The 14804-nt window shown below is 46.1% G+C and overlaps 1 protein-coding gene across 1 annotated transcript in view; it reads left to right on the top strand.

The window, feature by feature from the left end:
* LRP1 (LDL receptor related protein 1) overlaps positions 1 to 14804 on the top strand; it is a 657378-nt gene that overhangs the window by 163191 nt on the left and 479383 nt on the right. The window contains 2 exon segments of the mRNA XM_029594881.1: positions 7309 to 7471; positions 11220 to 11442. Coding sequence (XP_029450741.1) covers positions 7309 to 7471; positions 11220 to 11442 — 386 coding nt within the window.

Below are 14804 nucleotides of genomic sequence, written 5' to 3' on the forward strand. Positions count from 1 at the left end.
CAGGTCCATCTCTCTGGAACAGCCTACCACCACAAATCAGACTCAACCCCACAACCCAATCATTCAAAAAGAACCTGAAAACATGGCTCTTCAAAAAAGCATACCCAACTACCCACCACCCAACTCCCAACACACACACAGGTAAATTGCCCCCCACCTTCACACACATCTTCCCCCCTTCTCCCCACCCCTTCTCATAACACCCCCCCACAGAACTGCAAATCACCTATTGCGGTCAACCCCAATGATACAAGCTTTCTTATTATATCACATACAGAGTTCCAATGCTCTCTGTCCACCCCCACTATTTCAGAAAATGACTCTCCATAGACCAATCACAAGACAGCCACAAAGATGCTTGGCTAAAGGACACAAAAGTCACCGTATAAAAGTTACTAATCTCTTTGTAAAAATTTACTAACCTCATTGTAAAAAGCTACTAATCGCATTGTAAAAAGCTACTAAGTTCACTGAATAATGTATAATGATACACAATGTTACAAAGCTCAACAAAAGTCACTGTAAAAAGCTACTAATTTAATTGTAAAAAAACACTAAACCCACTATACAATGTATAATGATAAATAATGTTACAAAACTCAACAAAACTCATTGTAAAAAGATACTAATTTATTGTAAAAGTTACTAACCTCATTGTAAGAAGCTACTAAGTTCATTGTGCAATGTATAATGATACATAATGTCACAAAGCCCAATAAGCTCGCAAAGCTACAATGCAAATCAGGAAGTCTACACCGATAGACCCCTCCGCTACTCTGTAAACATCTGATGAACATCGGTATAGAAAAATAAATAAATATCTACTACTGCTGCTACTACTACTTAACATTTCTATAGTACTGTACAACATATGCAGCACTGTACAAATATATAAAAGACAATCCCTGCTCAATAGAGCTTACAATCTAATAACATATAATAACATAGTAATGACGGCAGAAAAAGACCAAAATGGTCCATCTAGTCTGCCCAGCAAGCTTCCCAAAGTAGTAACTGCCGCTCTGTAGAGGTTACCCACATGTTTATGTTAAGGGTAGTAACTACCCCTCTGTGCAGATTACCCCCAAGTTTTTTTTATTTATTCCCCTCTAGCCTTTAGAGATCCACAGTGTTTATCCCATGCCCCTTTGAAATCCTTCACAGTTTTAGTCTTCACCACTTCCTCCGGAAGTGCATTCCGGGCATCCACCACCCTCTCTATGAAGAAATATTTCCTGACATTGGTTCTAAGTCTTCCTCCCTGGAGTTTCAATTTGTGACCCCTAGTTCTACTAAATTGTTTCCAATGAAAAGGTTTGACGATGACCATGGATCATTAAAACCTTTCAAGTATCTGAAGGTCTGTATCATATCACCCCTGCTCCTCCTCTCCTCCAGGGTATACGAGGGTAAGTCAGTAAGTAAGTCACAAACATACATGGGATTAATATTCATGAAATTTATTTAAATGCAAAAGATGAATTATTTACTGTGAAATATACAGAATATAGTCACAAACAGTTTTTCTGGAAAAACCAACTACTTTTCAATGTAATCGCCGCAAACATTTATACATTGTCCCAGAGTTTGAAAAGTCCGTCAAAACCTTCTGCGTAAAAGTCTTTTGGCTGGCATCGTAACCAGCGCTTCACCTCTTGTTCCACTTCTTCATCGCTGGTGAAATGTTTACCACTGAGATGGCTTTTCAGTTTGCCAAACAAGTGAAAATTGCTGGGTGCCAAATCCGGACTGTATGGTGGATGTTCAAGAACTTCCCAGTGCAGGTTCGCAATTGTCTGACGAGTCTCATTCGAAGTGTGTGGTCTGACATTATCGTGAAGAATCAGCACTCCTCTTTTTTCCAGATCTGGGCGTTTTCTACGATTAGCTCCTTTAAGCTTTAATAGAGTAGCGCAGTAGGAAGCCGAATTAACAGATTCACCACGCTTCTGAAAACTGGTTAAGAGAATCCCATCTCGGTCCCAAAACACAGTCAACATCACCTTTCCTGCAGAAGGCACAAGCTTGAACTTTCTCGGTGTCAGTGATAGTGGATGCTTCCACTGCATGGAATCGTGTTTCGCTTCTGGTTGATAGTGGTGCACCCATGATTCGTCACCAGTAACAATACGTGCCATCATTGATTCACCTTTGTTTGCATAATGGCAGAGATTTTCCAAACAGACACCCATCCGGTTGTTCTTATTGTCTTCGGTCAGCTGTTTGGGAATCCATCTTGCACAGACTTTGCGAAAGTTCAATGCATCGTGCACTAAGGAATATGCTAATCTGTGAGAACACCCAATTTCTTTGGCAACTTCGTCAATTGTTACCCTCCGGTTAGCGTGAACCATCTCTTCAACCTGCTTCACAGTTGCCTCTGTCGCAATCTCTACAGGTCGACCAGGTCTGGTTTTGTCGTTCACGTTGGCACGTTCTTGTGCAAATTTATCGGTCCAGTTAGAAATTGCTTTACGCGAGAGACATTTCTCTCCATATACTGGATACATTTCTTTATGAATGTCTTTTGCCACTAAGCCCTTAGCCCATAAAAATCGGACAACAGCATGTTGTTCTTCGACCGTACAATCTGTCAACACGGCAGCCATTTTCCTTGTGTACACAGCCCCTGCGCATGCACAGTTTAAATAACTATTTATGTACATAAGCACTTCTAAGGTGCTGCCATCTATGGAATATGACAACATTACAGATATATGTTTTATTACCTTAGTAGAGAGATTTGTGACTTACTTACTGACTTACCCTCGTACATATTCAGGTTCATCAACCTCTCCTCATAAGTCTTCGATGGAGACCACCCATAATAAGACAAACATACAGGACAAGAGCTTGGGGTATTTCATAAAGGAAGACAATGGTTAAAAGAAAAGAAAGTTAAGACTAACGCAGTCAATTGGGCATAAGATTTAAAAGCGGTTTAAAAAACTGGGTCTTTAGATGGGATTTAAACATGGCATGAGAGGGAATATCTCCCATCAGCCATCTCTTCTCCAAGCTGAACAGTCCTAACCTTTTTAGCCTTTCCTCATAGGGGAATCATTCCATCCAATTTATCATTTTGTTTACCTTTCTCTATACCTTTTCTATTTCTGCTATATCTTTTTTGAGATGCGGTGACCAGATTTTCACACATTAGTCAAGGTGCTGTTGCACCATGGAGCAATACAGAGGCATTATGATATTCTCAGTTTTATTCTCCATTCCTTTCCTAATAATTCCTAGCATTCTATTTGCTTTTTGGCCACCACTGCACACTGGGCAGAGGATTTCAAAATATTATCCACAATGATGCCTAGATTTTGTTTTCCTGGGTGGTGACTCCCAGTGTAGAACCTTGTATTATGTAACTATAAATTGGGTTTCACTTCCCTACGTGCATAACTTTGCACTTGTCCACATTAAATGTCATCTGCCATTTGCATGCCCAGTCTCACAAGGTTCTCTTGCAATTTCTCACAAGCCTCTTGTGATTTAATAACTAAATAATCAGGAGGGAGAGGGATGATTCTGTCAGCCTCCTACTTCTAAAAGGAGCAGGAAAGTGGCAACTGTCAGCCTTCAGCTCGATGTTTTAAATGCGGCAGGAGGTAGAAGGGATGTATGTTATTTGATTTAACCTAAGTTTTTTTTAGCCAAACCCAGATTTCTAGGGTTTTGTCTTAAAATTAACTTAATTCTAGGTGGATAGATTTTGGCCACCTAGATTAAGCACTCAATATTGGCCAGATGACTGATTATTTTTCCTCCATGATACCCCAGTGCAACATAACTAAGGGCGTGAGAGCTCAGAAGAGTTGGATTAGGAATATGGTGTACCAACCAGTCAAAGGAAACTTGTGTTATAGATTGATCCGAACTTGAAAGGCATTGACCTTTCACCAAGTGAACCCTCCCACCCCTAGCAGTTGAGGTGTTGGTGGAGAAGAGTGAGGTGAGTAGATAAGCACTTTCTAGGTTGTCCATTCATGTGGTATTGATTTAAAATGCTGATCTTGGTGGTGATGGTGGCCAGCCACAGTGGTTTAGCTGTTAAGGCACGGTAGGAGGAGTCGCTTCACTGAGCTGCACAAGGTTCCATGGCAGTCTCTTGGTTCTCTTGAGGGCCTTAGCGAACATACGATGAAAATCTAGGCCTAGCCTCTCACTGCTGTATCTCAGCAATAGAATTATAGCTGGGGGGCATGAAACACTTGGATACTTCCAGTTGCCTAAGTGAGCTGAGTGGGAAAAAGGTGTGGTGACCTTTTTAGAAGACAGATGAAGTGGAAGGGGAGCAGTGTAATGAGAACTCCTCGGTGTTGGAAGGAATGGTTTCTAGTTTCCACAAAAGCTGTAATGTCTGTGCTATGAGGGAGAAGAATGATCTGGCTTTTGTCCTCCATCTTTCTTGGGGGGGGGGGGGGGGGGTTTTCCCTTGGGCTTTGTCAAAACACTTTTTTTTTTTTTACGACATTCCATAGTTTAAATATAAAAGGAGCTTACTTTTTTGGGGGGGGGGGGGGAGGGGGAGATTTTTTTATTTTTTTCCTCATTGGTTTCCTGTGGTAGCTTCATTTTTCTCATCCCCTCTGGTGGTTGATCACTTTCTTCTCGTCCTCATTTACCTGAACTCTCTCTGTTAAAGTGGAGCAGCTCTCTGGAGCAGGTCGGCCTAGATTTCTCACAGCCAATCGGCTTGCGTGGTGCATCTCCTCCCCGTTTTCCATTTCATAACTTCTTACCGGTATTAACATTTAAAGCCCTGAGAAATCAGTTAGAGTCCAGGCGCTGGTTAGTGTCGGGGTGGTTGTGCTTCCTGTTGTGGTGCAGCGCCCCCCCCCCCCCCCCCCCCAGCTATTTGCTGTAAATGATCCTCTTTAATTTCCTTTGCGTTTTCACAGCTGGGATTCCACAGGGTTTAGGACTTGGATCTCCAGCTTGGCTTTTAACCCAGTTCATTACTCGACTGCTCTGTCATAAACCACCTACCAGAGTCCCAGTTGATGCACAGTAAAAAGAAAAAAAAAAATAACAAAACCCCCAAAACAGAAATACAGATGTTTAAATTTCCACCCTTCTACCCTAGTGCTATAATCTCATTAGCCTCAATTCTGCAAATCCTCTGAGCTTTTAAATTGACAAGAGTATTTAGAGATATTTGGTCTATGGTCCTTTTTTTTTTTTTTAATCGCCTCTAGCTGCAGAAAGAGAGAGAGAAAAAAAAAGATGGTGGGAATGGGGACAGAAGACAGGCAAACAAAGCTGCACATTCCCCCCGTTGCTTACACGCTTCCTCCAAGAACTTGTTGCCTCTCACTGTTGGAGACAGGATGCCGGACTGTGCGGGGCCCTTTGATTGTGACCCGCTATGGCCGTTCCCATGTTCCTGTGGAGGATGGCGGGTCTTATGTGTGGAGTCACCCTTGGGCATGCATTGCTTGCCCACCTACAAGTTCAGCAGAGTCACCGCAGTTATCTTCGCATCCGAAACAATAACCCGTCAGTCCTGTGCTTCCTTCCCGAGGGAGGCCGGCCTTGGCAGCAGCTGGTTGAGCCAGATGTGCTTCTATCTGTGCAGTGTTTGGTGCTCCAGAGCCCCCTCGGAAATCCTTGCCTGTCAGAGTATTCGGTTTTCTAGTCTGACTGGCCAAGCAAAAAAAAAAAAAAAGGAAGCTTTCAAGACCTCTAAATACAAGGGAAGCTGTCGTGCACAAAGAAATAAAAGTATACAAGTGTTTTATAATTTTGTGAGACGCGTTTTCATCTTCGACGGGGGTTTCACTTTCATGTCTATTTTTTTCTTTCTCCTGTGTCCGCCTTTCACATCGGCTAGATGCACGCACATCCCTTCTGTGCCGTGGCTGCGAATGTAGACACCAAGCAGATGTTGAGTTCTGAGGTGTTTGCCCGGATCCTTCTGCGCCACAGTGCTCGGTCTATGGCCCAGAAACCCACATTGCGATTCGTGTAAACATCAAAATAAGTGCTTCAGGCTTCTGTTACAGAATGTAAACGTGTGCATTTGTGAATGGTTTACATTCCGGGGAGGGGGAGACAGGCGAGGTAAAGGGGATTGTGTGTTGTTTCTCAGCCATGTCTGCGAGCAAGAATAAATTTTCTTATGTGTTCATTTAAAGTACTGGGCTTAAATTCCAGCATCGGGGGGGGGGGGGGGGGTGAGACGTCGGGAAGTACTTTCTCCCTGCGAGGGTGGGTGAGCAGTGGAACAGGGAGTTAGCCCGGGGAGGAGGAGGAATCTCTGTCACTGGAGGGTCTTAAGGACAGCCAGGTCAGATCCTCAGCAGTCTGGGATGGTTTAAGAGGTGCAGAGGATCCTGCCTGAAGGTGGATGGGCCTGCATGACCTCCTGAACTTCCCTTTCAGTGCCATCCTTCTGTGACTCAGTACTGCATGACCAGCGTGTTTCTCAGCTGGCTGATGTCTTTGATTGCCGGCCCCTTCTCGGCTGCTTCGAGTAGTGGCTTTCCTGGTGTTGGGACTCTTGCGACACACGCTCTGTACTTAAACCGTGGCTGCACACAGCTGCTAGTCTTGCTTCAGAGACTCTGCCACGTGCAATACTTGACTTTGTGAACCTTTTCAGACTGAATCAGCCAGATATGGCCGGGGGGGGGGGGGGGGGGCCTGCTCCGTCTCTCTCTTTGCCACTTTTACTCAGTAGCAGAGTGCATCGCCTCCCTCCATGGTACCACTCGGTGCCCAGTGTGATGCAGTGCTGTGAAAGTGACTTGTGAGAGGGAGCAGCTAGCCATATTTGTGGTTACTTTGTGGGGTTCTAATTTGTGAACATTCTCCTTAACTTTTCCAGCATTGTACGCGGTTGCTAGATCCCCGTTGCCCACGAACCCTGCCCCTCCCCACAATTTACTGATAATGTTTGCTGCTGGGGACGTGCTCTCTCATCCTCAAACTTTTAGGCCTCAATAAATCTGCTAGTCATTAAGGTGCTCTTGGCCTCTGTGAAGCCGCGACTTTGTTATATAAAATGCCGAGGCATACCCTGTGGCACTGTTGAAACAGCTTTAGCAAAACATCTGGTCCCGCCTTGTCACTAGCAGAAGGAGAAGCCATGGGGGCTCATTGAGACGGGAGAGAACTGCAGGAGCTGATTTAAAAATAACCACAGTCACGCTAAATGAACTTTGGAGATAAGATGGCTAGTTTCAAAGTGGCATCTAGTCAGTGTCATGGTCAGGTTGAAACAGCTTTGGACACTGTATTCTCATTAGCCTCCCTCTTTCTTCCCCCCCCCCCCCCCCCCCCACACACACTTCTCTCATGTAGATGTGGAGCAGATGGCCATCGACTGGTTGACGGGAAACTTCTATTTTGTTGACGATATTGATGACCGGATATTTGTGTGCAACAAGAATGGAGAAACCTGTGTGACGCTGCTGGATCAGGAGCTCTACAATCCTAAAGGAATTGCCCTGGATCCTGCCATGGGGTAAGACAAACTTCTACCCCCCCCCCCCCCAGCTGGCTTCCATCCTGTGGTGGTTGTGCATGGCCCTTTTCCTTACGCTCAGTCACTTGCAGGTATATCTATAGAAGCAGACACACACAGACTTGTCAACATCTTATTGCTGTCAGTCAAGATAACCAGCAGTAGCCGATCCCTTGCTGTATGTGTGGAGAGATTAAGCCTTGCTTACTTGCATCCCTAATGTTGACAATAAACCAAGGCTGTTGGAAGATCCTGGTGCTTCTTGTAATGGAAATGACTGTTTAATTTTGGGTGGGGATTGAGGGGATGCATAGATTTGCTTAGAGACCTAAGAACATCTAGCATTGACTTTCTCACTACTCATCGCCACAAGAAAGATAAAGGGAGATGCTTGTAAATCCAGCGCAAGGTGCGAGCAAGGACATAGTTACCTAGGTTTAATGTTTTCACGCTGTGCTGCAGTTAAACTTAATGCAATTCCTGCTGGTGGCACTAATTTGGTGGCTCTGCATGACCACACTAAGGGGGTCATCTGGAAGGAAAGAATTGTGGACACTGTTGGTGCTGCCGCCGAAGCCTCACACCTCCCGCTGCCTGCACTCTGCTGCAGAGCTCTGCCAGAGCACCTCAATCCTGCCCTGCAGCACCCCCCCCCTGCTACTCCAGTACTGAGAACGACCCACAGCTGTACCAGTGCAGCTCAATTCTGCTCTGTAATATTCCCTGCTGTGCTAGTACAGAAACCCCTCCCACACACACACACACACACAAGACACACACACACATGCACAGCTCTGCTAGTGTATCTCAGTCCTGCCAGATTACCTTGTTCCTGCCTTGCAGTACCCCCTTCTGTTTCAGTAGTGGGATTCAGACACACCCAGCTCTGCCAGTACTTTGCCTGTGGACAACAGACAGATGAGTTTTTCTATGAAGCCTTCAAACTGCCTGTCTGGGGTGACCCAGTTCTTCTGTCATCCATTTCAGTCAGTCAGAGCTGAAAAATGAATCTTTCCATGGGGACTGGCAAACTTGCACATGTGACTGGGCCCCACTAATTCCTGTCCTCAGCTGAATGATCCCAGTAATAAGAGTTCTGATATGTTGGAGTGTGAGTAGGGGGGGGGGGGTGCATGCATGGTTCTTTTTTTTTTTTTTTTTTTGAGGGGGGCGTTATATGACACATGGTCATTCTCTTATGAGAAAGAAGTTTGGCCTCAAGGAATACATTCAAAGGACATTTCTGCTACAGGTAAGTAGCAAGATCCAACCAAAAATGTTGTCATTCGTTGGATACAGTTCTAGATCTAGGGCAGGGCTGGATTTAATAAGCCGGCACCTATAGGCAACAGAGGAAGAAGGTGTGTGTCCCCCTCAGACATATTCCCTGGGTGCAGGGGGATGATCCTCTTCCCTGGGTCATTGGAGATGCAGGAGACCTGGACTTCTCTTGCTCAGATCCTAGAACCAGGGAAGGGTTCAAATCCCGTTGGCCCTCCTTTTCACCTTAGGCAAGTCACTTCACTCTTCAATGACTCGGGTATAAACTTAGGGGGTCATCCACTAAGTCATGATATTTTTCCCAAGGGGGTGTCACAAAGCTGTGGCAAATGACCCTGCTGCTGTGTGATTCTCACAGTATTATACCCTGTGGGAAAACACCGTGGCCTGTGGCGGTATCTCGCAGAGAAAAATACCATGGCAGTGAAAGCCCCCCAAACAATTCATAATGGCAACCCCCGGACTGTGGAGCTGCCATTGCTTAAAGGGGCCACTCTGCCCTGAGTAAGCTCTCCCCCAAAAAAATAAAATAAAAAATCCTCCCAAAATCCCACTACCTGTTCTCCACCCCAGCCGTCCCTGGCGGTGTCAGATGTAGCCCAAAAAAAGTACCCCAAATTTTTTGATAATCGACACAAGCCCACCTCCAATCCCCAACCCCTCCCTCTTAAAAAAAAAAATAAAAATTTGACCCTCAGAAGCTGGGACCTCCACACTTCCACCCTATAAGGGGAGGCCCTTATATAAAAAAATGCTCTCTAGTTGAACCCCCACCCCCTTACACACAAATAGATCCCTGGTGGTCTAGTGGACCCTACTGCTTGCCCTAACAATAACCCCCTTCCTAGATCCCTCCCCTTACTTGAAAAAGTAGCATTGGTGGTCTAGTAGCAGCCCAGAGCCTCCTAGTTTCTGGGTCTGATGATTGCCATTTTCTAAATGGCGACTCCTGACCTTTGCCCCTTTCATGTGATAGGGGTAAAGGCTTGGCGGCAGCCATTTTCCAAAATGGCTGCCATCAGACCTGGAGGCTAGGGGGCACTCCAGGCCTACACTGGACCACCAATGCCACTTTTTCAAATAAGGGAGGGTCCAGGGAGTGGGCTGGGGTGGGGGTTGGGAGTCCATTAGATTGTGGTTGGGGGAAGGGCATTCACTAGACCTCCAAGGAGTATTTTGTGTGTGAGGTTGGTTGGGTCTCCAGGACTGGGGTTTTTTTTTTGTTTTTTTTTAAGTAAAAGGGAGGTGTTAGGGGCCAGGGCTTGTACCAATTTTCATATTTTTTTTTTGGCTACAGCTTCCTCCTCTATGGGGGTGGGGGGGGGGGTGGGATGGGGGTGTGTGTGTCTGTGCAGAGCCAGAGTGATTTTTTTTTTTTTTACTACTTTTGTGGGGGCTTACTTGGGCCTGAGCAGCCTCTTTTAAGACAGGGCCCCGGGTGCATCTGGACGTGCGTTAATGTCCCAGTGCACCTGGGGAAGTTAGCTGCAGTATTGAGTTTTAGCTAACGTCAGTTCAAATAACACGCCTTGCAAATTTTTTGGCAAGCTGCACTATTTTATTAGCATAGTTCAGGGTATTAATGAGTTCATTAGCATGTTTTTGCATGCTAATGAGTTCATTTTAATACATGTGGTATCGGGGCTTATTTAATGTGAAATATATCAGATATCTGGCATTATCCTTGCGGTAGGCCATTTACAACATGAAAAACAGTGATTGTCAAGCGATAAACGGCCTCGCGTGACTTAGTGAATGAGATTGTAAGTGCTCTGGGGAGAGGGATATACCCAATGTACCTGAACGTAACTTGTCTTGAGGTACCAATGAAAAGACATCATCTAAATATTTTATTTAAAAAAAATTCAGCACAGAGCCTGAGAGCCCTTGTGTGCTGACAGGCTCAGCAGTACCCTGCCCCCCATGTCATGCATGGGTTTCCTGTTACCATGGAAACTTGTGTGATGTTCAAGGTGCTGCTGGTCCCCGTAGGGCCCAGGTGCTCCCAGGCCCTGTCCTGAATTTCTTTTAAGTAGTTGCTGCTGCTGCTGCTGCTGCCTGTGCTGTGATGGGAGCACAGGCCATGGATAGAGGCAAGGCAGTGGTGACACTTTGGTGCTTGTGAAAATTTGTTATTGGGGCAGCTGTTTAGGTTTCCCCTGCCTGAATCTGATCCTGCTCTAGGAGCTGTAGATGAGTAATTAGTAAGGTGCAAGCAATGGACTGTGCAGGTAAACTAGGGAAGAAAGTCTATTCCTGTATGTAGCAACATTTAATCTAGCATCCACTGGGCTTTATAGCAGAGTCAATCATCTATTAAGAGAGCCTTGAGTCTTCTCTCAGTTCTGACACTTATTTATTTATTTTTATTTGTACGTTTTCATATACCGAAGTTTAGCTAGGGCCTTATCAGCTACGCACCCCTTCTTTTCCCTGTTAACGCCCCTCTCTTTGGTGTGTTTGGCAGGAAAGTTTTCTTCACAGACTACGGGCAGATCCCAAAGGTGGAGAGGTGCGACATGGACGGACAGAACAGAAGCAAGCTGGTGGACAGTAAGATAGTGTTTCCTCACGGGATCTCGCTGGACTTGGTGAACAGGCTTGTGTACTGGGCGGACGCGTATCTGGATTACATTGAAGTGGTGGATTATGAAGGGAAGAACAGACACACCATTATTCAGGGGCTCTTGGTATGTTCAGCCTGGGAGTTGCATTTTCGTGGTGCTATGTTTGCTGCTGTGGTTTTGCTCATTGCTGCAGAATTTGTCCTTTGGAATCTAATTGTAAAGAGAATTTTAAAATATTTTTTGTTAATGTCAGCTACAAATTCTAATGCATTTTTCAGAGCTGACAAACCAAAAGTGAGAGGTTATTTCTTTTTTTTTCTATGATTTATACTTTATTTATGGAAGTACAAAACAGAACAGACCTCTGGTGAGAAATGTGTCCTTCATGCTTGTAAGGGACTTACAAGCGTGTTGTGAGAGGAAATGTCTCCTGAATATCCCTAGAAATAAATGGGCAAAATATCTACCAAAAAAACACAGGCATGAGAATAGATTGCAGTGCTGCTGCCATGTTTAGAATTTTTAAATTAAAAGAATTTTGCCTGAAGTTTAGCCTCCATTTTGTGACTTCATGCAAGAGGCACAGATTTCCCGAAACATGGATAATGTCAGCAGAAAAAGCCCACTTCATGCACTCAGTCTGCCCTTTTTCTACTAGCCTGCCATACTCTCACAGGTCTTACTCAGTCTCTGATAGCCTCCCCCTCTTGCCCAGATGAGATTCCTTTGGATCTATCCTGTACGTGTTTGAATTCTGCCACTGTTTTGGCTCCTGTAACCGCTGCTGGAAGTCTGTTCCAGATATCCACCACCCTTTCACTGAAAGAGTATTTTCTCACATTTCCTAGTGTATAGCCAGATGGACTAAGGACCAATGGGTTATGCTCCCCTGCCAGCAGATAGAGACGGAGTCAGGTTTCAAAGCTGGCATCACCCTAGATACACCCCTGTAGTGACCTCAGCCATTCAGTATTTCTCCGTCTCCAGCAGATGCGGGCATGCTTTCCCTATGGGGATCGCTGTATCCTTTTGAAGAAGAAATTCTACTTTTAAATTGGAGAAAAGATTGAGGCCCGCTCTCCTGCAGTGATACCTAAAGGTCCTTCCCCCAGTTGAGAATTCCTGAGGTGATTTCTGAGATCCCTCATAGGTGTGCCCAGCGTGGACTTTGCTGCTGAAGCAGCCGAAAGGCAGCAGGTGCGGGAAGCTGAATGCGGCGGTGACGGCCAAGCACTCCCCTCACCTCCCAGCCAGAGACTGTCTCTGTACTCAGTCAGTAAGAGAAGAAGATTTCCTTCTGATTCAGAGATGTTAGAGAGGTTTCGGTAAGACTTCCTCCGGTCTCCTTGCTTGGCGTGCTGTACCGGCATTATTCCCAATCCTGTTGGGGTAAGAGAAAGTGGCTTTCCGAGCGAGTTGAGCAACCCCCCATTGGCTAGGCCCCGCTTTAAGTTTGGTCAGCACACCACATGGTAGGTGCGGTGGTACCATCATGCGTGTGTTTTTGTGCAAGTATTGCCACCATAGAGCTTCGGTATGCGCAGTGCGTGTTGGCTTGCACACATCGTGCGTGACCATACGTGCACAAATTACTAGGCGCAGAATACATGTAAAACTGGACGCATGGGCTGTGGGTGTGCATTGCTGCAGCCCATGTAGGTGCCTGAAATCTTTGAGCATAAAACTTTAAGCGCGAGCCGTCTGAATACACAGTTACCGTCGCCAATGGCTCCAGCAGCAAAGAAACATAAGTGCCTTTCTCTCTGCGCTGCTTGTCATATTAGGGCTGCACAGCCTGACCTGGATTCTTGCTTATGTCAGCACTGAGAGGAAGCCCAGGGAGAGTTGGCCTCCTTGGACTTTGCTAAGCTTGCTCCTCCCATTCAGAGGATGGGTCAGCCACAGCATTAACCGGAAGTACCCTGGATCTCAGTAACCCCGGAAGAGGGAAACCTAGCGGCACCTGCCCCAGTATCTCCTGGGCTAGGCACGGAACCTGCCCCCTTCTCTTGAGTGGAATTCTTTCAAGGCCTTCAAGCCTTCATACAGGCACAGTCTGCTACCTCACTTGCCCCTGTCCAGACGGAACCTCAGCCAGTAAGCTCTCCCTCTACCAGTCCTATTAGCAGACCTCGAGGCATGCCTCGACTCACCAAGAGTATCCCTGGCAGGGACCCGGACGGCATGGACGAAGTAGAGGATCCAGATTCCTTGGAAGATTGGGAAATTCCCCCGGTTTAGAATCGTATCGGATCATGTTACAGTTTTTCCATAGAGATGAACTGCCGGCCCTGGTTTCCCAGACCCTGAAAATGCTGGGAGTTCCTGGGGCAGACTCTGATGGAACCAAAGAAGAATCCCATTCTGATTTCCTTATGGAAAACTTCTTGCTACTTTCCAGTACTGGAAGCCACCCAGGAGTTGATTGACCTGGAATGGGATGCCCCAGAAGCTAGTTTTAAAGGTGGATGAGCGTTAGAAGCTGTATACCCACTGGATCCGGCAGTGAGAGAACATTGCGTTTTCCTAAAGTGGATGCGCTGGTCTGTGCCGTCTCTGAGCGAACAACTCTACCGGTGGAGGGACTAGCAACCTTAAAGGATGCGCATGATCTGTAAGGTCATTGCATGACCTTACAGATTGCTTCTTGTTGTGCCCTGGTAGCTCATTTGTGCCTGCTCCTCTCTCGGGAGGTGGATGACTCAGGAGCGAATTCCAGAGCGATTATGGAACCCACTGCCACCTGCCTTTTTAGTTGACGCGGGTTTGGACCTAGTCTATACCTCGCCCAGAGGAGTGGCCTCAATGGTGGCGGCCAGAAGACAGCTATGGCTGCAGAATTGGTGAGCAGACGCAACCTCCAAGGCAAATCTCGCAAAGATGCCCTTTCAAGGATCACTCCTCTTCGGAAATGAATTGGAAAAGCTGGCCAGTAAATGGGGCAAATCTCCAGTACCCCGGCTACCAGAAGATGAGAAAGCAGTTACAGCGCCCCTTGCCCATGAGGGTTCGATCCAGAGGCTCCCAATGCTTTTGCCCCTATAGAAATTTGACATTTCAGAGGTCTCGATCCTCTAGGAGATCTCAGTTCTTTCGGAGTCAGCAGCCCAAGAGATAGGGTCAGGTTCGGGTTCAGGTTCGCCCCCCAGTGAAGTTTTACTGACCCACCCTCTGGAACAAGGAGATAGGGGATTGACTGTCCCTCTTCTACCAATGGTGGCTCGAGATCACTTCGGGCAAATGGGTACTGGAGGTCATACGGGAAGGATATGAGGGCTATAATCCCATTACCTGCACCCCAGGAAAATACAGGGCATTATTCCATCTGTTTCATCGTACCCAAGAAGGATGGTTCTTTTCGCCCATTCTGGACCTCAAGAGCATCAACCAACAACTATGAGTGATTAATTTCCACATGGAAACCCTATGCTCCATCATAATGGCCGAATAATTAGGAGAGTTCTTAACTTCTCTGGACCTATCCA

This window comes from Rhinatrema bivittatum, chromosome 3 (assembly GCF_901001135.1).
Source record: "Rhinatrema bivittatum chromosome 3, aRhiBiv1.1, whole genome shotgun sequence".
Lineage (NCBI taxonomy): Eukaryota > Metazoa > Chordata > Amphibia > Gymnophiona > Rhinatrematidae > Rhinatrema > Rhinatrema bivittatum.